This window comes from Malania oleifera, chromosome 3, assembly GCF_029873635.1.
Source record: "Malania oleifera isolate guangnan ecotype guangnan chromosome 3, ASM2987363v1, whole genome shotgun sequence".
Lineage (NCBI taxonomy): Eukaryota > Viridiplantae > Streptophyta > Magnoliopsida > Santalales > Ximeniaceae > Malania > Malania oleifera.
This window is the reverse complement of record NC_080419.1, coordinates 19912495-19935041: the sequence shown is the minus strand read 5'-3', so window position 1 is coordinate 19935041 and position 22547 is coordinate 19912495. Positions and strand designations below refer to the sequence as shown.

At 34.6% G+C, this 22547-nt stretch overlaps 1 protein-coding gene across 1 annotated transcript in view; it reads left to right on the top strand.

The window, feature by feature from the left end:
- Positions 1 to 4490: 4490 nt before the first annotated feature.
- LOC131151192 (retrovirus-related Pol polyprotein from transposon TNT 1-94) overlaps positions 4491 to 22547 on the top strand; it is a 36054-nt gene continuing 17997 nt past the window's right edge. Inside the window, exons 1-3 of the mRNA XM_058102440.1 lie at positions 4491 to 4592; positions 21201 to 21491; positions 21856 to 21946. Coding sequence (XP_057958423.1) covers positions 4491 to 4592; positions 21201 to 21491; positions 21856 to 21946 — 484 coding nt within the window. The remainder of the gene's footprint in view (positions 4593 to 21200; positions 21492 to 21855; positions 21947 to 22547) is intronic.

Here is a 22547-nt window from a genome sequence, read left to right as displayed (position 1 = left end):
AGTGTCTCATCCTAATATACAAATTATCTTTTCAGGAAACACCAGTGATTATGTTTAATAGGGCTAGAGGGGTCGAGCTAGTCGTAAATTCTATGTATGTAGTGTGAATGGATTGAGTTTTCTTTTTGTACAGTATTATGGGTTGTAAAATGGATATTAGGGACATTTATGTATAATAGTACGTAGATATCTAGTAATGTGTTTGGAGAATGTATCACTTATTTCTGTTGCATTTATATTAAATATGGTATCAGGAACACAGACGCCACTTAAGTAGCACCCCAGGCCTCACATGGCGGGTTGGGGCGTTACAGGGCACATCAAATTGGAGTGTCCGGATTGGAAGAAAGGAAATGCTGAAAAGCATGAAGGGACTTCAAAATTAGAAAATGTAGTTTAAGAAGAAAATTCAGTTTGTAGTGATGGTGATGCACTTTCAGTTTCGTCGGGATTGGATCATCACCTCACGGACTCATGGATCCTAGACTCGGCATGTTTACACCATATGACTCTAAATAAGGAGTAGTTCAACACTTATAGGTTGGTAAATTCAAGTTTAGTTCTTATGGGCAATGATGTGTTTTGTAAAATCATTGACATTGGAAGTGTTAGAATTAAAATGTTTGATGGGGCTGTAAGAACCTTGAGCAATGTAAGACACATACCGGACCTACGGAAGAGTCTCATTTCACTTGACACTTTGGATTGTAATGGATTTAATTACAAATCTGAAAGTGGAATTATGAAAGTATGCAAATGTAATCTGATGGTGATGAAAGGGCAAAAGTTAGATAGAAATATTTATACACTGTAGGGAACTACTATTGTAGGTGGAGCTGCAGTCGTAGATTCTAAATTTTATGAAACCGTTTTGTGGCATATGCGGCTTAGGCATATGGATGAACATGGTATGAAAGAACTTTACAAGAGGAGACTCTTGAAAGGTATAAAAATGTGTAAGCTGAATTTTTGCAAGTTTTGTGTTCTTATGAAACAAAATAGGGGACAATTCAAATCAGTTATTTATAAGACAGAAGGTATTCTTGATTATATACATTATGATCTTTAGGGGCCAGTTAGAGTAGCATCAAGAAGTGGACATGTTTACTTTGTGAGTTTTGTTGACGACTACTTACAAAAAGTCTGAGTATACTTCATGCGGCACAAGTCTGATACATTTTCCAAGTTTAAGTTGTGGAAAGTTGAAGTGGAATACCAGATGGGGAGGAGAATCAAATGCCTTAGATCAAACAATGGGACTGAGTACGCTGATTCTAAGTTCATGGAATTTTATAAGCAGTAGGGCATTAAGATACATTTCACTATTCGTCGGACACCTCAGCAAAATGGTGTGGCTAAAAGGATTAACCGAACTCTAGCTGAAAGAGCTCAGTGTCTCAAGCTTAATGCAGGGCTACCGAAGAAATTCTGGACAAAAACAATTAGTATGACTTGTTTATTGATAAACAGATCACCAATGACATCACTAAAAGGGGAAGTGGCATAAAAGGCATTGTCATGCCCCGAACCCGCAGATGGGTCCCAAGTGTGAATATAATAACCTAACATGTCTCTGTATCAATTAAAACATACATGATACTAAACTAAATGAGGGTCCAACCCCGTGGGGTACACATACACCCTATACACATTCACATACATATCCATACTCATCAAATACGCAGCAGACTTGTTCTTTCTATACATACATCATACCATACCAAAGTCTATACATAACTGGAATATACGTTTCCAAAATACAATACATACTCCGGGTGTTTACAAAACCCAAAACTGACAACCCGATTACAAAACCCGTACTTACATAGGTACTAAATGTAGCTAACCGACACACACGCTTTCGGGTGCTAGGATGCTAGTTTCGGCTACCCGAAGGACCTGAAAAATATTTGTATATTCAGGGTGAGACACCTCTCAGTAAGAAAGAAAGCAGGTTATATTAGTGTGTGACATACAGGTGTTATTTCAACATAAAACATAACACGATACAGTTATAGTATTTTCACAGTTCAATTTAAGTACATATGATACGAAACATATGGTCATTGTCATCACACTCAAGCAAACGATATCCTACAATAACTGAAGCCTCATAGTGATATCATGCCAGTACGGTGTCCATTCACACCCATCGGTAACCAGTTGAAACAAACAGGTGATAATTCACACCCTCAGATATAGAGCCAGACACTCTCGCCCACGGTAATTAGCCGAGACATGGCGTCAGGGTACAGTAATTAGCCACCCCTAACTGATTTACAAAACCTGAAACAATTTTGGAACTCATATCCCTATACTCATTAGCGTACGATAATAGGAACCCCTAACTGTTTTACAAAACCCTAGAACATTTTACATACAACATTTCATTGTACACTTATTTAAGTATACAACAAATTATATTGTTTTCAATTTGAGAAATGCAGTTTAATACAAATACAGGTACGGTCATCTCAATACTACATTTTTATACATCATATGATTTCCCAACAGAAATAGAGATGATACCCGAAACCCCAAATTTTCCCAAAAATTGTAACCCAAAAATCCCGCATTTTCACCTGATAGATTTTCCCAAAAAAGTAACCAAAACATACATACGATCGTAAACTATAGGTTTACCGATCCCGATTTCAAAAATAATTGATATAAACAAAATCCTCTTACCTTTTCTCAAATACCAAAATACGAACTCTATGACTCCAAAACTACGAACCGAGACACCAAAACCAAAACATCCAAGAACTATACTTTACTATAATTTTTATTACTACACATATTCAAAAATGAAACTGAAATTGAACCCTTACCTCATTTTTGGGTCAAAACTCAAAAATCCTCGAAACAAACTTTCGATCAGCTAAAAACGTAGAGCTTCTCCTCCTTATCCACGTGGTAATGTCAGATCATTGATTCCAACAACTGACGGCCTGAAATCCTAGAGAAAGAGAGAAAGAGAGAAGTTTCGAGTTCTAAAGAGAGAGAGAGAGAGAGAGAGAGAGAGGGTGTTTTAGCTTTCTTAGCAATGAAGCAAGTGAAATAGATATTTATAACCCCTTTGACCCGGCCAACCTCATTGACGAAATGGCGCCTTCGTCGACGAATTATCCACACGTTTTATCGACGAATCGGCTCCCTCGGCGACGAATCCTATTCCGATATTTTACAACACGTTCGATATATCTTCATCGATGAGACTCTGAATTTTGGCGACGAAGAGTACGAGGGCCTTCATCGACAAGAACAATGGCTTTGTTGACAAAACCTGCAAAATTTACTTTTTTACCCTTTTGTTATTTAGTCAATCTACATATCTCGGGTTGGGTTCTTACAAGCATGGACAAGAAATGTAGTAGAATATTCCGTATTGAAGGTATTTAGTTGTTCAACCTATGATCACGTGTCTAATGAGGAGAGATTGAAACTTGACACAAAGTCTAGACGTTGCATATTTTTGGGATATCAAAAGGGTGTGAAGGGGTTCAAGCTATGGGATCCAAGGGAAAACAAAGTGGCGATCAGTAGGGATGTAGTTTTCGATGAGAAAGCTATGGTGAAGTGTACTTAAGAATTTGATGAAGAGTAGCAGGAGCTAGAAAACTGGAGCAGATACGAACATGTTGTGCAGGTGAAGTTAGAAACTCAGGGCTATGATAATGATTTTGGTCCTCCAGTTACAAGGAGTTCTAGGTCGAGAAACTAGCAAGTTGACAATATTCCTATACGGAGATCTAGACGCACTATCAAACCACCGCCAAGGTATGAATTTGAAGAGTTAGTATCTAATGCTTTTCATTACTAGTTGCAATGATCCAACTACTTTTCAAGACGTAGTGCACAATCTAGAGAAAAGTAGGTGGATGAGTGTTATGATTGAGGAAATGGAACTGCTACATAAGAAGCAAACTTGGGTGTTGGTGAAACTTCTAAATGGGAAAAGGGCGATAGGTTGCAAATGGGTATATAGGAAGAAGAATACAATTTCAGAAAAGGAAATAGAGAAATTCAAAGCATGGTTAGTGGCAAAGGAATACTCAAAGAAAAAGGGAATAAATTATAATAAAATCTTTTCACTTGTGATCTGACACACTTCCATCAGGGTAGTGTTGGAGTTAGTAGCTCATTATCTGCATTTAGAACAAATAGATGTGAAGATAACATTTCTCCATAGTGACTTGGAGGAACATATTTATATGGTACAACTAGAGGGATTTAGTGAACTAGGGGCAAGAACACTTGATTTGCAAGTTGAAGAAGTCTCTTTACGGGCTGAAATAGTCTCCAAGGCGGTGTTACAAAAGATGTGAGTATAAGTGTTGCATGTATATGAAAAAACTTGATGATGATTCTCTTATTTTCTTATTGTTGTATGTATAGCATGTTAATAGTTGTGAAGGATTTAATTGAGGTAAATTAGTTAAAAGATCTGTTGCATAATGGGTTTTGGTCCAACCAAGAAGATAATTTGAATGGAGATTCATCGGGATAGAACTACAGGGAGGTTGTGGTTATCTCAGGACGGTTATATGGAGAAAGTATTGGAAAGGTTTAACATGACTGATGCTAAACCGGTATGTACACCTCTAGCGAATTACTTTAAATTGTCTATTGCTAAATGCCCAAGTACGAATGATGATATCCGAGACATGTCAAAAGCCCCCTATGCTAGCGCCGCGAGGAGTTTAATGTATGTCATAGTGTGTATAATATCAGACTTGACACATGCAATGAGTGTGGTCAGTAAGTTTCTCTCTAATCTAGGTAGATAGCATTGGAAAGCCATCAAATGGATTTTTAGATACTTACGGGGTACTTCTAGTTATGACATCATATTCGGCAAATAACAAGATAGTCCATCAGTTGTGGGGTTTGTTGATGCCGATTATACAAGGGATATGAATGATAGAAGGTCTACAACGGGTTATGTCTTTACCCTTATGGGAGGACCTATATATTGGAGCTCCATGGTACAATCCTTGGTGGCATTGTCTACAACTGAATCTGAATATATGACAGTTGCTGAAGCTGCAATGGAAACCTTATGGCTTACCAATTTGGTCAAAGAGTTGGGTATACAACAAAGTGGGGTTGTGCTACATAGTGGCAGTTAGAGCACTATCTACTTGGCGAAGAATCAAGTGTACAATATTAGAATTAAGCATATTGATGTAAGGTTCCACAAGGTCTGAAAATTGATTACTTCAGGTGAACTTGTACTGAATAAAGTTCACACATCTAAAAACACAACAGACATTTTGACAAAACCGGTTACTACTGAAAAGTTCAAGCATTGCTTGAACTTGCTTCATGTCTCCAAGTGTTAGAAGGGAAACAGACCCAACCTAACGTTTCAAGTTCAAGGTGGAGTAGCGGGTTCATATTTTTCGGTTTCTCCTAAGTGGTGCATGTTTGCCAAAGTGGAGTTCATTGTGAATTATGTCTCACATTCTAAGGGAAAGCAAGAATGGAAATCATTTATTGCTGCGTTTAACTTTTCGCTATGCAAATACGAGTTCATTCACAACAAGATCCATCCTTAGTTACTAATTAATGTTAAACAAGAGGTAAATTACGATTAGGATACTTAATAAGTTTTCATTATTTGAAAAATTGTTATAGAATGTGGTGAAAATTTGAGCCAATCCAAATAAATGTTAGAAAAACAAGAGCAAAATTAACTGTATTATTATTATTATTATTATTATTATAAACAATTGTTGTTGTCAACGCTACTCACAGAACTATTGTCTTCCTTTGTTCTTAAAAAAAAAATAAAAATCTTATTTTGTTTTGAATAATTAAAGACAATAAAGAATTGTCAACATCATTGCCATTTATTTTTGTCGCTAATTAACTTAATTGTTTCTGTCAAAAAATAATTAGAATAAAAAATAATAATACCTTTGATCCTCACACATGTTAGATACTCCCAATTGATCATTATCATTTAGTAGCCACATTAAAGAAATCCCTAGCATCCCTTTTGTTTAAATCATAGAAATTAATATATCATGCCTCCCTTTGCTTAGTCATACTTCACCTATTGCAATCAATAAACTAGACAAGTGCTCCAATTAAAAAACAACTTATCTTAAATTGCTTCCTTCTAGTTTAAAGAGGTATAGGGATTCACATCATAATGACAAATTGCTTTGACCTTAAATCTATTGACCAAACCTAGATTCTTAATGATCCGCATAATTGACTTCATTATTTATACCTAATAGATTAGCTGCACAAGTATATGTTTTATTGGTTGTTTTCAATCTTCGTAATAAAAGAAAAGTCTCCTTATTTTGTTGGTTGTATAATTAATTAGAGTGATTATCAAGTTTATGAGTATCTTAACATTTCACATTTGATATTACGAACATTATGCTTCTCATAAAGACTCCTTTGAATTTTTTTTTTATAAAAATAAAAATTTCATTTGAGCATTTCATTGACCTTTCTTACATTTGATAGTTGGCTTACATGATCATAATTTTTCAACTTATATCGTCATCAAACAATCAACGTTTGTTCAAACAAAGTTTCCTTTGATTCTAATAAATGGTGTTATCATATTATTGAGTGAAAATTTAAAAGATTTACTGTGAAATATAGAAATGAGATATATATACTCGTAGAGTCTATAACAATATTTGGTAACAATTATTTTTGAAACTCTTATAAGAAGTTCTTAAAATTTGAATACATATAATGATTTAAGCATGGCCTAAAAATAAAATGTTCTTGGCTTTGATTTATGCCAAATTGGCTCATTTGGATTTGGATTTCTAATTTGTTAACAATTGGCTCTATACCAATTGCTCATTTCGTGTCCATTTAACTAGTGGCATAGAGTCAATAACGAAAGGTATAGACAAAGATATTGATTAAAGTGCTAGATATTGACTTGATACAATGAGATTTTTCAAATTGCTTTTTAAAATTTAATTGACAATAATGGAATGGAATGGAATGGAATGATATTACCCCATTTGATTTGGAGAATCAAGTATGGAATAGAATCAAATTTCAAGAATTGGGAATGCATTCTAGCATTTGATTTGTGTAATTAAGGGCGGGATTATATTCCGATCAAAATACAATTCCTGCGAATGGAGGAATCGTGATTCCAATTCAAATAGACTGAAATTGATTTTTATTCCATGAAATCAGATTTATTTTATTTTATAATTAAAAATAATCTAAAAACAACAACAAATACTAATTATTATTACTATTATAATAAAAATAATGACAACTAATAATAATTGCAATAAAAATAATATTTATTATTATAAAATAATAATAAAAATAAAATTATTAACAATAAAAAGCCGACATAATTATTATTATTGTTATTATTTTAAGGACAATATATCATAAACATATTTAAAAAATAAAAAAAACTAACAATTTATTATTGTAAAAAATAATAATAACAACAAGAAAAATAGTAATAAAAAGGAAAAAATTGTAATAATAATTATTTTCAAGATAATATTTATTATAAAAATAGTAAAAAGTAGTACAATAAAACATAATACTCACTATTATGAAAATATTGAAAAAAATAACAATAAGACAAAAACAACAACAAACAATAATATTGTTATTATTATTATTATTATGAAAACAATAATAACTAATTGTAATTACAATAACAATAATTGTAGAAACCCCAAAAAAAAAATTAATGACAAAGAAAAATGGAAATTGGTTTGGTGCAAGATCAAACCGTCGACGGTTTGGCAAGCTCAGAGAAAACCATCGATGGTTTTCTCTAGGGTAGTAACTTATAAATAGGTTTTCAGCTCTTTTTTTGGGGTAAATTATAACGCTCTCACTCTCTCTCTCTCTAGGCTGCGAAGACACTCTCTCTCTCTTCATTTTCTCTCCAAATTTGGGTCAAATCAATGATCAAACGCCATTTCGGGATCTTAGTTTCGATCCTTAACTATTTAATCGGAGCAGATTCGTGGTTTGGGCTTCCTAGGCACCACTCCAGGGATAAGGTAAGGGGAATCGATTGTGTTAGTTATTTTCAGAAAATTTAACTGATTAAATTGTAGTATTTGATTACAAGAATAATATATATGATTTCTGAGTATTCAGACATATGGAAATAGAAATTTTGAAATTATTATTATATGTATGTTTTGGGAAAGACCAGGTATTTGAGTTTCAGAAAAACCCTAGAGATGATTATACCATTATTTTCAGCAGATGAATATAGTTATCTTAGGCAGATTATTATGTTATGAATTATCACTCAAATTGTGTGGCATGAGTAATGAATATGTTATAGCATAAATAAACTTGTTAGAATATTTAATGAAAATTTACAGCAAAATATAATTTTACACAAAATTATGATATAATAGATTTTTACAGCTTAGACGGCTTATGCCGAGATATGAAATAACAGTTTTATACAGAGATATGATATATCAGAATTATATAGATTATGAAAATGAGATCAAATTACAATTTTACTATATATGAACAATATTATATGGTATAAGAACCCTGATTGACCAATTATGTTTAAAGCACGGTACCATAGTTAGCCAGATCAGTTAGTGTCACCATACTACTCAGATAAAGTATTGGTGTATGGATAGTCGATTGAGCCAGTGAAGAGTAGTGTTGTAATAACCCGGATAATTATTGGAATTAAATAATAAATAAATAGTAGGGAAAAGAATTTTAAAGGGGGATATAACAGGGCCTCGTTGACGAACACGGAGTGTTAGTCAACGAATCGTCTGCTTGGGCTCGTCGACGTGGACGCGTGTCTCGTTGACGATAATTTACGGAGAGACTATTTTTCAAGGTCTGAAATTTGTCGACGAGGGCACCGTCTTCGTCCACGAACCACCTTCATGAACTCGTCGACGAGGCGACGTGGCTCGTCGACAAGGCCACGTGGACACCATTTTTATATATAGCCCTAAATCAGATTTCCTGAGGAAAAATTCATTTTACCAGTTTCTTTCTCTCTCTAAAACGTATTCTCTCACTTCTTTCTAAATCTTTAACTTTGATTCTCCCCGGTTTGACGATTAGAAGCTACCACGATGATCCTGGGGAGATTCTCTACAACCTAACTAGAGCGAAAATTCAATTTGAGCAGTTTGGGAATCATTCCAAAATTAGGGTAAGTAGATTTTTAGGTATTTTCAGTATTACCAGTATTATTTGAGGTCAGATTTTGTATACTATGAGAATATACAAGTGTTTTGTGGAATAAATTTGGGGTATCATATTTTCAGGAATAGGGTGTTTTGGGCTCTATAGTCATGGGTTGAGGACCCCAGCAAGTATCTTGTAGTGACCCGAATAATAGCATGTTAATAATAATAAAAGGGAGAGAAAATAGATATTGAAACAGAAGGAGGTCGTCGACGACATTGCATTTTGGAGATAATATTAAATAATAAAAAATACAGGAAATTGCCAAGCTTCGTTGACGAACACAGGGTTTCGTCGATGAAGGCCTTCAGAATTTCGTCGACGAACACAGGGCTTCGTCGACGAGAAAGTACCAAGAGGGATTTTGGGATAGCCTAAATTTCGTCGACAAACACAGGGCTTCATCGACGAATTTAATGAAGAACTCGTCGACATGGTGACGTGTCTCGTCGACGAGCTGAGCTGTATAAATAGTAGAAAGACGGGATTTTTATTCATTCTCTCGCCGCTCTCTCTCTCCTACGACTCTCTCTCCCTTCTCTCTTCATTTCCAACCCCACCAGTCGCCGGATCGACGATCCGAAGCTACCACAATGCTCCTGGTGGAGTTCTCTACGCATCTACCAGAGCGGATCGTCGGGGAATCGGAGTTGGAAATCATCCCAAATTCAGGGTAAGGTCTTTTAGTCTTCTTTTGGCCTTGTGGTAGTTATAGGAAATGATACAAGCGGAAAAATACTGATTTTTAGTTCTGACAAATATTGGTTTCAGGGTGTTTTGTAGGAGGCCCTACGGGTATCGGGCTAGAGTACAGTAGGGGCTTTTCAGAGATAAGGTAAGGGATATATGCTATGCTAGGAAATTTCTAAAAATTATGCAGTGTATTTATTTACCAAAATTATGTATTACAATATGTTGTGGCTTGAGTATATGTATGCAATAAGGGAGTATGTTTTATGAACTGTAGTTTCATGATTTTATGTATTTCAGTGCTATGATTATGTGAATTACAGTACCATGATTTTACGGATTTCATTATCATGATTATACGAATTACGGATACAGTATTATGATTATATAATTCCAGTACTATGATTTACATAATTTAAAGCATGCCATGTTTTCTATTACTATAACATACAGAGTATATAGACAGAGCATTTACAGTGTTGATATATTAAAAAAAAATATATTCAGATAATTAGGCAGGTCGTTACATTTCTGTTTGGGAACCTAGGTAAATTATGGTTTAAGAGATTTATGAATAGGCAATTTTCAGGAATTATGGGTGTAGTGATTTACTGGAGAATATGTGTATATAAATGCAGGTTTTTGAGGTTGGTACACCGAGGGTGCGAGAGTGGAGTGTTGAGTGGAGGTCAGCCTCACAGTCAGATAGGTAAGGGAAATATGCTATGTTAGAGATTTTAGAAAGTATATCAGAAGATTATGTATATATATATCAGCTTATTATTCAGTTTTTCCATAATGTTATTATTATTATCACAACAGGAGTTACAGATTTTAGAGCATGAGAATCTAATTGCTTAATTGTGTGGCATGAGTTCATAACAATTTAGTAAAATATTAATACAATTTTACAAATATCATGTTTTACAATATACTAGCAGAAGATATCCATATACAATTTTTAGAAAACGTAGTTTATAATATTTTTCAGAATGCCATGACTACAGAACCATAACACTCAGTTATTCAGTTATTCAGTTGTTCAGTCAGATATACAGATTATGCAGATCAGTTTTGAAATGTTATGGTTGTTTCAATATCATGGTAAAAATAGTAAGATAATTATATATATATATATATATATATATATATATATATATATATATATATCAGTACTAAATAGTATCAGACCCTGTGGAAATATTAAGTCAGATTTAGATAGCAGAGCACGGTACTGTTGCTATTTCAGATTAGAGTGCAACCATATATCTCAGATAGTGTGTGGATTCTGTCTACCGTACCAGGAGAGATTGCAGTATCCCCAGAGAGCTGGGTTGAGGTGGCTGATTTGACGAGGTATAGTAGTATTGTGCCCGGAGAGACTATAGTGGGCCAGATTATTGATTGGTAGAGATTCATATTGACTTACCTGGTAGGCCAACCAGAGTTAGGTCCTGCCTATGGTCGCACAACCCTATCATGAGGGGTTAAATCATGACATTCAGTTCCTAGGGTATTACCACAGTTATATATATATATATATATATATATATATATATATATACAGATTTACAGTGTAGCAGCAGTTTTGTTATATTATTAGAATTATATGTAACTAGAAAACTCAGATATACAGTTGTATTTTAAACTATAATAAATGTAATCTGTACAGCATGCTAGACTATCAGTTTTACAGTTTCAGTATTATATCCGTATATTAAATGTATAACTCAATTGCCACACACTAGTGGTAGCATATCTTCTTTTACTAAGCGTTATCTCATCCTAATGACTTAATATTTTTCAGGTGATCCAACTAGGCAAGTAGATCAGGCTCGCAGGTAGAGAGGTTCTTGCGCTGCCCTTTTTGAAGGGTGAGTGTTTCCTGAGCGTTGGTTGTTTGGGTAGATCTCAGGATTTTTGATGATATCACTGGGTACTTTGTGATGTATATTTTGAGACTTTTTAGATTTCTGGTATTGTATGTATTGTTTACAATTTTATGTTTACCGCTGCTTAGGAATGAAATGTGGACATAGTTTCCTCAGTGCTTCCTTGGGGTCTGAAATGTTTTCAGTAGTTAATACAGAAAGTTTTGCTATATATTTTATATATATTAAGGGGAAAAAATATAGCATGAAAAAGTAGGTTGTTACAAGTGTACCCCCTGGCAGCCCGGACCAGGCTGGGTTTTGATGCCCCGATTTTTATACCATTTTTAAAAAAAAAGTAATTAACAATCAAACATACTCAAACAACAGCCACGTTAAATATTCTGATACCACTTCAACATAACCCGACCCGAAGTGGGTACCGGGTAAATGGTAAATCTCATATACACAAACCTAATAGCGGAAGTCAATATATATACATCTAAAATACAAATGACCAGAGTACTAAACATCCATATTCATATATATATACATATCTAACACATCCCCAAAAATCAACCAAAACTCTAGGGGAAAACATACATCCCTAGGTCAAGACACCAGGTACTAGCTCCCCTCTATTTCGGAGCTCTAGCACCTGGTCTTTCTCGGTTTCCTGAAATATTTAAATATTTGGGTGAGACACATCTCAGTAAGACGGAATAAATTATTTACAGTGTGTGACAGTATGAGTTGTTAACCCTATGGGTCATTCCTAGTTTTGATAATGACAAATACTCTTGGTATTTGATGACTTTCAAGTTTGTGTGCAGGATCATATTAAGTTGGATCATATTGATTGCATATAGTAACTTGATGAAATATGAAGACCTAACATACTCATTATTTATCTTAATATATTTTGGGTGTGTAATAATTTCATTTCAAAGGTCTGTAATAATCTGCATATCATACATGTAGGATCTATAAGCTCAAGACCTTAGAGAGACCTTAGGGATCACCCTTCGATTGACCAACGTCAAGTTTTTGGCATACTTAAAAAGGTTTTAGAAAGACCCTAGGTCCCAGCACGTGCACGTAAGAAAGTCCCCAACATCACTTAAAATATTAAGGGAATTAATTGAAGAAAAAATTGGACTTAATTGAAATTCTTGAGAGAGGTCGGGCGACCAAACCCTAGGAGTTCAAAACTCCTCGAGCGCCTGAACTGTTGGAAAGTCAGAAATTTGACCAGGCTTCAGGCGACCGAACCCAAAATGACCACATCGCCCTCGGGCGCTCAAACCCTTAGAAGGTTACTTTTCACCAACTCGGGCTACTGAACCTTCGCATTCAAAAAGACCTTGGGCGACCGAACTATCTGGTTCGGTTAACCGAACTTAGCTTTGGGCTCCCAAACTGCGGACAGAAACATTCTGTCTTTTGTTCAGCCAACGGACCCTAACTTCAGGCACCCGAACTGCTAAAAACTGATTTTCTAACTGAGTCTATTTGGGCGCCCGAGCCTCAGACTGAGCACCGGAATCTCATAGGGTAAATTAATTTTTACTAAAAATTAAAATGAGTAAACTGAGTTAATTTTTCTAAGCCCGTTTTAAACTTTTCTAATTATCCCTATTGAGTCCCCAATGGTCAAAAATTCCTCCTTGCCTATATATACATGTTCATTTGCAATAATTAACAATGATTGACAAATTGATTAAGGCCAAAATTCTCTCAAAATCAAAAATCCTTTTTTAGCCTATACTACTTCCAAACACTCCAGAACTTCATTTTCCTTGATCTTTCAAGTGTTGTGAGTATATTTAGAGTGCTTGTGCTTAATCCTTATTTTCTCATACTCTCGTTTGTTATACTTATTGTTTGATTTTATTATTGAGAGTAAAATTTAAAGTTCTTCCACCGATTTTATTTGATAAATCTTGTGTGGGAAGACTTCGAAGGTTATGGTTCTTGCAATTTCATTGCAAGACACTTAAGCCTATATTTTGTGTGCAAAATTATTTTCAAAGCTTGCATCCACACACTCCTTTGCTTAGTATATTGAGAACATCTTGTTGAGTTTGATTGAATCATCTTGATTAAGCATATTTGAAACCTTGATATGATTTTGTGATATTCATATACTGTGTTTCAAATCTTGCTTTGATATACACTTTTGATCTAGATTGATTATCTATACTTATTTGAGTGTTTAGCACACATTAGAGCACCGAGCTTATAGTTCATATATACTTGAGGTGCATTGATTATATTGTACATATTGTAGTACATATCTGCTTGTGACGAAGTGTATTTCCGTGTACAAAATTTCATACATATCCGTTGTATTCCAGGCGTGGGCCTGAAGAGGGAGACTAACCTTGTTGAATAGTCCCGAATTGGCTTAGACCCGGTTAGAAAAGTTAGGTGCACCATCCTAGTAAGGCGTACGTTGAGATTAGCCCCGCTGATTGACCTAGTTGTAATTGGTGCCGCTCCACTCGTTAAGTGAGCATTAGTGGAATCCTTAGGCTTGCGAGCTAGAGGTGGGGGCGTAGGCATAGTTAGTAGAACCCTGATAACATATCGTGCGTGTTCTTTATATTTTCGCAAATTTATTTTCCACACTTTTATTTTTAGCACATGTATGTTGTATGCCTGATTCATTATATGTAGTACATGTGTTGATTAGGTTTATAATTGCATAGACAGACCCTAGGTTGCGTAATAATGCTGATTTGGATAAACCTAAGTAGGACAAAATTTTAAATATCCAATTCACCCCCTCTCTTGGGAATACACCAAAGCTAACATGAGTTTCATTATATCATAACATATATTTATTTCAGTGATATTACTGTAGCAACCCTAATTTCCTTTAACATAAAATATAACATAATAATGGAAAAGTCAACCCGAACCCGTGGGTAACGAGGACACTTGTCAATCACAGTGGAAACCTAAGCAACAGTAAAATAAAATCTCAATCATTCAACCATGAAACATAATACCAGAGTTATTTACATTCCCAAAATACTGTATTTATTTACAATCTTTCAAAAGTTAAAATAACACTAGGATCGTACAACAAAATCTCTTGATCCTAGTTCAACGCTTACCCTTCTAGTAGGGAAGCTAAACCCACTCAACGGCGGCCCTGACCCGCCGGTCCCTCTGGGTTTCCTAAAAATAATTTAATATTTGGGGGTGAGACACTTCTCAGTAAGGGATATTAAACTAAATACAGCTGTGTGGCAACATGAATGTTTAAGGCACTTATACGTATATAGTACATTTCATAACTTTGTAAACATTCATCATATCATACTAGATAATCATATAATTTCATATTTGTTAATAATTCATAACATACATAAAATAGCTATTATAACTGTAATACTAAAAATATACCCAGGATGAATAACTAGCTGGTGTCATTTATTACCCCTCATGACGGGTTGTGCAGCCCGAAGGCGGGACCCGACAATGGCTGACCGACCACTGCTTAGTCAAATATGTCTGTAAGTACGATGAGCCTGCCACACCCTGGTCCGAACTGCCAGGTGGACGTCCACACTCTACTGAAAGCCACATCGACTATCCATCTCCTATCCCCTCATGGAATAGTTAACACTAATCTGAACATAGATATCTGATCTACATATAGCTACGGTATCGAGCCCCTGAACTGAACTAAACTAACATCTTGGTTGTGATAACATATAATACATGATCATATATAACATCATTACGGCCTCGTGCCGAAAGTATAGTAATTACGGCCTTATGCTGAATATAACATAATTACAGCCTCGTGCCGAATATATCGTAATTACGGCCTTGTGCCAAATATATCATAAATATGGCCTCGTACCAATAACATAAATACATGGCCTCGTGCCAAAATCGTTTCAGGTACATACATTCTAAAAATAAATCATTTATCATATATTCATCAAAATCATCACAACATAATTCATCTTTTCATAACACTTGAAAACATGCTTTGCTTGTAAAATCTTTCATATCATAATACATTTTACGTAAAATAATATTCATGCCACACATGTGCTGTTAAAAGTCATACTTCATATTCTAAAATCGTGCTTTTCTAACATCTTATACATACATATACATTTTAATCATCATAGCAGTATTTTCCCAATCGTACATTTCATTCGTAATGAACAGTTATAACATAAGTTTTTCTGAAAATAAATTTACTCATAATTAATCATAATTTACATGGAAATTAACTGCTTTAGTTTATTCCCTTACTTGACTAATGAGAAAGCCCCTAAAATATCCTAGCCTGACCCCAGTAGGATTTCCTGATCAATACCCTGAAACTGAAAATCCCTAATATTAAACGTCAGTATTTTCATACGTACATCATTTCCTATAACTATCACAAGACCAAATTTGGCTTAAAAAGTCTTACCTCAACTCAGGGATGATTCCCAACTTTGTTTCCCCAACGATCCGCTCTGACAAACTCGTAAAGAACTTCGTCAGGAGTGTCGTGGTAGTCTCAAATCTTCGATCCGGTGACTGGCGGGGCCAAAATCGAAGAGAGAGAGAGAGAGAGAGCCAAAGAGGGGAGAGAGAGAGAAGAGTTGGCTTCTTTTGTAAGTTAAAAATCGGATTTTACATATTTATAGAGCAGAGGATTCATCGACGAGCCACGTCATTTGTCGACGAGTCCTTCACAAATTTCGTCGACGAAATCCAATCTTCGTCAACCAAATTCAATCGGCTCAAAACCCCCCTCTCGGTATTTTCTCGTCGATGAATCCCTGTATTTGTCAACGAATTTTCTACTAAACTTGTCGACGAACCCCTGTATTCATCGACGAATCCAGGCAATCTCTTTAAAATTATTTTATCCCCTAAATGTAATGTCGTGTTCGTCGATGAAATCTACGACCTCCTTCTGTTTCTGTTTCTATTTATCTCCCTCTTAATTATTCAAATTCCATTTTTATTCGGGTTGTCACAATTACCATCTGAGAAAAATATACCAGTTATTCTCATAATCATATAGATATAAAACATAAGCCTTTATAAGCTTTATTTCCATTTCAACTCATTCACATGCAACTCATATTTAACAATGAAAGTTCTCGATGATAGGGGAGATTACACGCCCATACATGTAACTTTCCTCTGCTCTGATATCGTTTGTAACTTTACCCGATTAACTCGGGTACGGTTACAACTGATATTTATCAGGACACTCAGCTTACTTAGTAAGCCCTTAGGCAGAGAGTTTTACTTCGCCTTATTTATTTATGTTATTAAACTCACACTCTTTCTTTTCACTTTTAATTTCATTCCATCATCTAACACATGAGTGTCCTCAGTAACCAATATATTCGCGTCTGTAACTCATGGTTGCCTTAAGGATATTCTCTCCACTAAATGCTTCACCCCATGGTTAAGGTTGTGCTGCCCTAAAGATATTCTCCAGGCCATGCTTCCCCCCATGGTCGAGGTTGTGCGGTCCGAAGGCTGGATCTAATTGTAGTTGGTCTACCCGGTTAGATCAAAATAGGAAATCCATTAGTGTGTCTGTAGTACGATTGACCTGCCATATAACCTTGGCCCAGACCCAGAGGGAAAAACTACCTTTCTCACTGGCTCATCGACTGTCAACACCACACTCACCATGAGACCGTATGGTTGCACCAACACCTTACTAGCAATGGTATCGTGCTTTATATCAATAATCGTCCATTAGGGTTCTCATTTCCACATTACATCATTCACATTTCACAATCACATTTTAGTATTCATATTGCAGCATTCACATTGAAATATTCACATTTTCATATTCTCATTTCAATATTCACATTGCAGTATTCTCATTGCAACCTTTACATTTCTAGCATTCACATTATAGTATCCACATTTCAGTATTCACATTGCAATATTCACATTCACTTTTCATATTTCAGTATTCATATCTCATCATTCACATTCCTATATTCACATTTTTCATATTCATGTTCTAGAATTCACATTTCATCATTCACATTCCCATATTTACATTTTCATATTCATACCTCATCTCATAACGGTATATATCACATTTCAATATTCTCCTCATTTCCTGTTTCTTCTCATCTTTTCAATACACATTTCATTCTCAATAATATATATAAAATAATATATATATATATATATATATATATATATATATCTCATTTTGCGAATTTCCACATTTCATCATAAAACATATCATATTCTCATATTTCCTCATTTATCATATAAAACATTTTTATAATCATGTTTCACATTTCAAAACATCACAATTTAATATTACTCATATGCCACACAATTTTTATCTGATATTCATATCATAATAATTTCAGGCAAAATAGCATATTCTCATCTTCACGTATTAACTCAACCAATAGTACTCAAAATACCTGTTGTAATTTATTCCCCTTACCTGACTTACTGAGAGGCTCGTAAACACTCAAACTTACTGAGAGGCTCGTAAACACTCAAATCCTACGCCTGTGGCGTTCGAAACTCAAAACCCTAAAAATAACATTTTTCCCAAGTTAAACAACTCATTTCCTGGAACAATTTTCGTTTAACACTTCCTAAGTTTTGAATACTCTAAATAGCCTATTAAGCATTAAAATACTTCACTTACCCTGATTTTGGGATAGTGTCCTGGAACTCTAAATTGAAAATCTGCTTTGACAAAGTTGTAGAGAATCTCCCCACGAACCTTGTGGCGGTTCCCGATCGTCAATCCGGGTTATAATGAAGCCGGAATCAAAGAGAGAGAGAGAGGGAAAATCGTAGGTTTAGAAAAGAGAGAGAGAGAGAGAGAGAGAGAGAGAGAGAGAGAGAGAGAGAGAGAGAGAGAGAGAGAGAGGAGAGAAATAACGCGCTGAAAATAAGGGTTTCACTATTTATAGGTCGGTGTTCGTCGACAAGTTCAAGTGATTCGTCAACGAACCCATGAAGGCACTTCGTTGACGAGGAGGCTGGTACGTTGACAATCCTGAAATTTCCTAAAATTCCCAAACTCTCGGTATCTTCTCGTCGATGAGACACATGTACTTCATCGACGAGTTCTATAGGGACATTCGTCGACGAAGACCCTAAGCTCGTCAACGAATCCCTGCTGTTTCCCCCTTTTCATTTTTCCTTTCTCTTTCATTTCTTTCCTTTCTCTCTCCTTTATTATTATTATTATTATTATTATTATTATTATTATTATTCATGAATAAATTTTTCGAGTCTCTACATAGGTAGCCAATCATACTTATAGAAGCGTTATGTTTAACTTAATGTGGTAGACCAACCATTGCTAAGTCCCGCATACGGGCCGCACAACCCAATCAGGTGGAGTTATTACATGATATTAGATAATTGTCCATTCAGGGGAAAATTCTTTTATGTATAGATATAACAGATGATTTACATATACAAAGTAACTTATTACGATATAGTATACTTATGTTGAAAAATATGCATTTTCTATATATATATATATATGTACGACTATAGATTTACATGATTTATTAGTTAAATTTAATTACTTACAGGATATATTTATATTACACTAAAACTCATGTTGCCACACCCTGACGATAATCTATTCTGTCTTACCGAGAAGTGTCTCACTCCAATAATTTAAACATTTCATGAAATCCAAGGAACCAAGCCTAAAGAGCTCTAGGGCAGGGCTTAGATATTATAGTTTAGAGAAAGTATTGGTGAGACATGGACATGTTTTGTGTATTATGGGATGTATTATGGATTTTTGGGGATTTAAGTATGCAATTATGGTGACATTAAAACTCTGGTATGTGTTTTGGGGTTTTATATATATATGCATGCTTCCGCCATGTTGTTAATAAGAGTTATGGACAGGTGTCCCGGTACCCTACTTTGGGTACGGGTCGGTACAATTGTGGTATCAGAGATATACATAAGTAGAATAGCACTTTGGGCCTCACCGGGTTCAGGGCGCTACAATAATAATATTTATTACTATTAAAATAATAATGACAACAATAACAATATGATAAATGAAAAAAATTAATTATTATTATTTTAAGGACAATCATTATCTAAAAATAGTAAAAAAGAAATATTAAATTAACAACTAATACAATAAAAAAGAAGAATAATAACAAGGAATAATAATAATAATAATTGTTATTTTAAGGACCTCGAATACCATCATTTAAAAAAAAATATATATATAATCAACAATAATAAAAATTTATATTATAAAATAAAAATAATAATACAAAATTAAATAATTATGTATATAGAGATCTTATAAAAATGACTTATTTTTATTCCATTATAGAAGGCATAAAGAATACCAAATGTTGGAAAGAAATTGAAACTAAATTCCTACAGTCATTCCATGTTATTAACCAAATGCGATAATTGCATTCTAAAAGAAATTTCATTCCTATCTTAATTTCATTCATTTTTTGAATCTTTTCCTACTTCAATTTCATTCCACAAACTAAATAGAGGATTAATCTTTACAATATTACAAATTCCCTTCATAAATTTTCATTTCATTTTGTTGTTGCATATACTAAATGGGTATATGATAGGGCAAAAGTAAAAAGGCTTTTGATAATTACACCCATTTACCTTGCACACACATGGGTCTAAGTTAAATATTTTTTAAGAAAATGAAAAAAAAAAATATATAGTCATTTTCAAAATAAAAAAAAGGACAATAAAAAGATGAATTGTGTCGCGGGCTTGGAGTTCTCAATAATCAGAAGGAATCACCCTTACCAAAATTCTCCCAAAGTGTAAAGGAGTCACGCTCGTGTGGCAGCAAGACTACACCAAGTCCAATACAAACATACTCATTCTTAGGGTTGTTAAAAAATATTTGAAAATCGAATCGATATAAAAATATGATTTGAATCAAACCAAAAATTCGGCTAATCGATTTTTCAGTTTATTTTCGATTCATATTTTTTTTATGATTTACGATTTTCAGTTCAATTTTGGTTTTTATTTTCATGAATCGACGGTTACCCGAACCAAACTGATATATGTATTTATTTACAATATATATTATTTATATTATACATTACTATATAATAATTTATATATTATATCTTAAAGTTAAAAAATAGAATGTATTGAATATTTTTTAGGTGATTAAATAATATAAATAAAATGTAAATTCACATACTAAATCAAAATTTAAGTAAAATATTTTTTTTTTTTTATATAAAAAAATTGTAATAATTTAAAAATTGGTTTGGATCAGATAACCAAACCGAACCGTCGGTTAACCGAACCATTGGTTACCCAAAGGGTTTGAATCGATTTCAGTTTGTAAAAACACTGAACCAAAAGTTTTGATTTAGCTCGGTTTTTGAAGGTTCAGTTTGAGCAACCGATCCATACTAATTCTTATTAAAGGAAATACTTAGATTCGATAATCATAGATCAAAGGTATGTGTTAGGGTTGCAGAACAAACTTTAACGCACTGTTTCGGGGCTCTCCCGACTGGACGACTCTCATATCTCTGCTCTCCCAAACTCCCCTCACTGACGGTGGCTGTGCGTCCATTCGCCCCACCTCGGCACCTCCAGTCCGGCGTCTGGCGACTTCGGCGACTCCGGCCTTCCCGTCTAGGGTCTACCTACGAGGCTCCGTCAGTACGTTCCCGTCCCGGCGTCCCGTCAGCACAGGAGCCTAAATCAATCCAGGTATTCTTTGCAAGTGAAAAGCTCTCAAATTTTCATCCTACTGGTCTATAATTCTGTTGCAGATGCATAGTTCATCTGTTCGTAAGCTGGCTTGAAACTAATCCGGTAAATTTTTGCTAGTAAATAGCAGCCAGCGATTTGCAAACCAAAACAGGAGGTTTTATCAATAGGGCTTAAAAAAATTTTAAAAAATTAATTCACCAGCTGAAGAGGGATACACGTCAGTTCAGGCGTTCTTATTGCATTGTTGTGTAAGGTCTCTTTATCTTTCGGACTTGATGGAATTCATCTATAATGATATGGGCTTGCCCTAATATTTCTCTACGAAAATTTTCTCAGTTGTGTTGTGAATTGTTCAATGAAGATGAAGTTTCTAGATTGGTACTTGAAGATTTCACTTGTGTCGGCCATGGTTGGAGCATCCATGGAGATGTTCATGATCAAAACAGGCTTCTGTGTGAGAATCCTCCTTTTTGTGCCTTTCCAATTTCTATCCTTTTTGTTTTTTTTGTTCTCTCTCCTTTGTTTGCCTTGTTCTTAAGATTTTTTTCCATTTTTTTTGCAGTTCAAATTAGTATATTTGACGCTGAACATGTTAAATACTAGTTTTATTGCATGTTAACCTGAATTTGCCAATTATGAATAATGAAAAATTCTGCAATTTCATTTTTATTTACAACATTAATTTAGTTGTAGGACTTGGTTCACATTTTATTCTTTAAATAGTTTCGTCTTGTCCACTCTGATTAGTTGCATACTTGCGTAAATCTTGCAAAGAGACCTGACCAGGTGTTTGGAGCAAGGCTGTAAACAAATTTAGTTGCATAGTGTGGCATTTGAGCTTGATTTCATTACTTCGAAATTATGTTTGAGGTTGGCTTGACAAATAGTAAAGAAGCTTCTTCTTGGATTCATAGGGGCTTGAATTGCTAATCAAGCCAAATGAAGTTCAATCTTGAGCTTAAACCCAAGTTCCCAATCTTGAGCTTTCCATTAAAGTTAGGTTCAACAACCTTTATGCGCAAGCTGATGCTTTGTGCTTCAAGTCTACAAGCC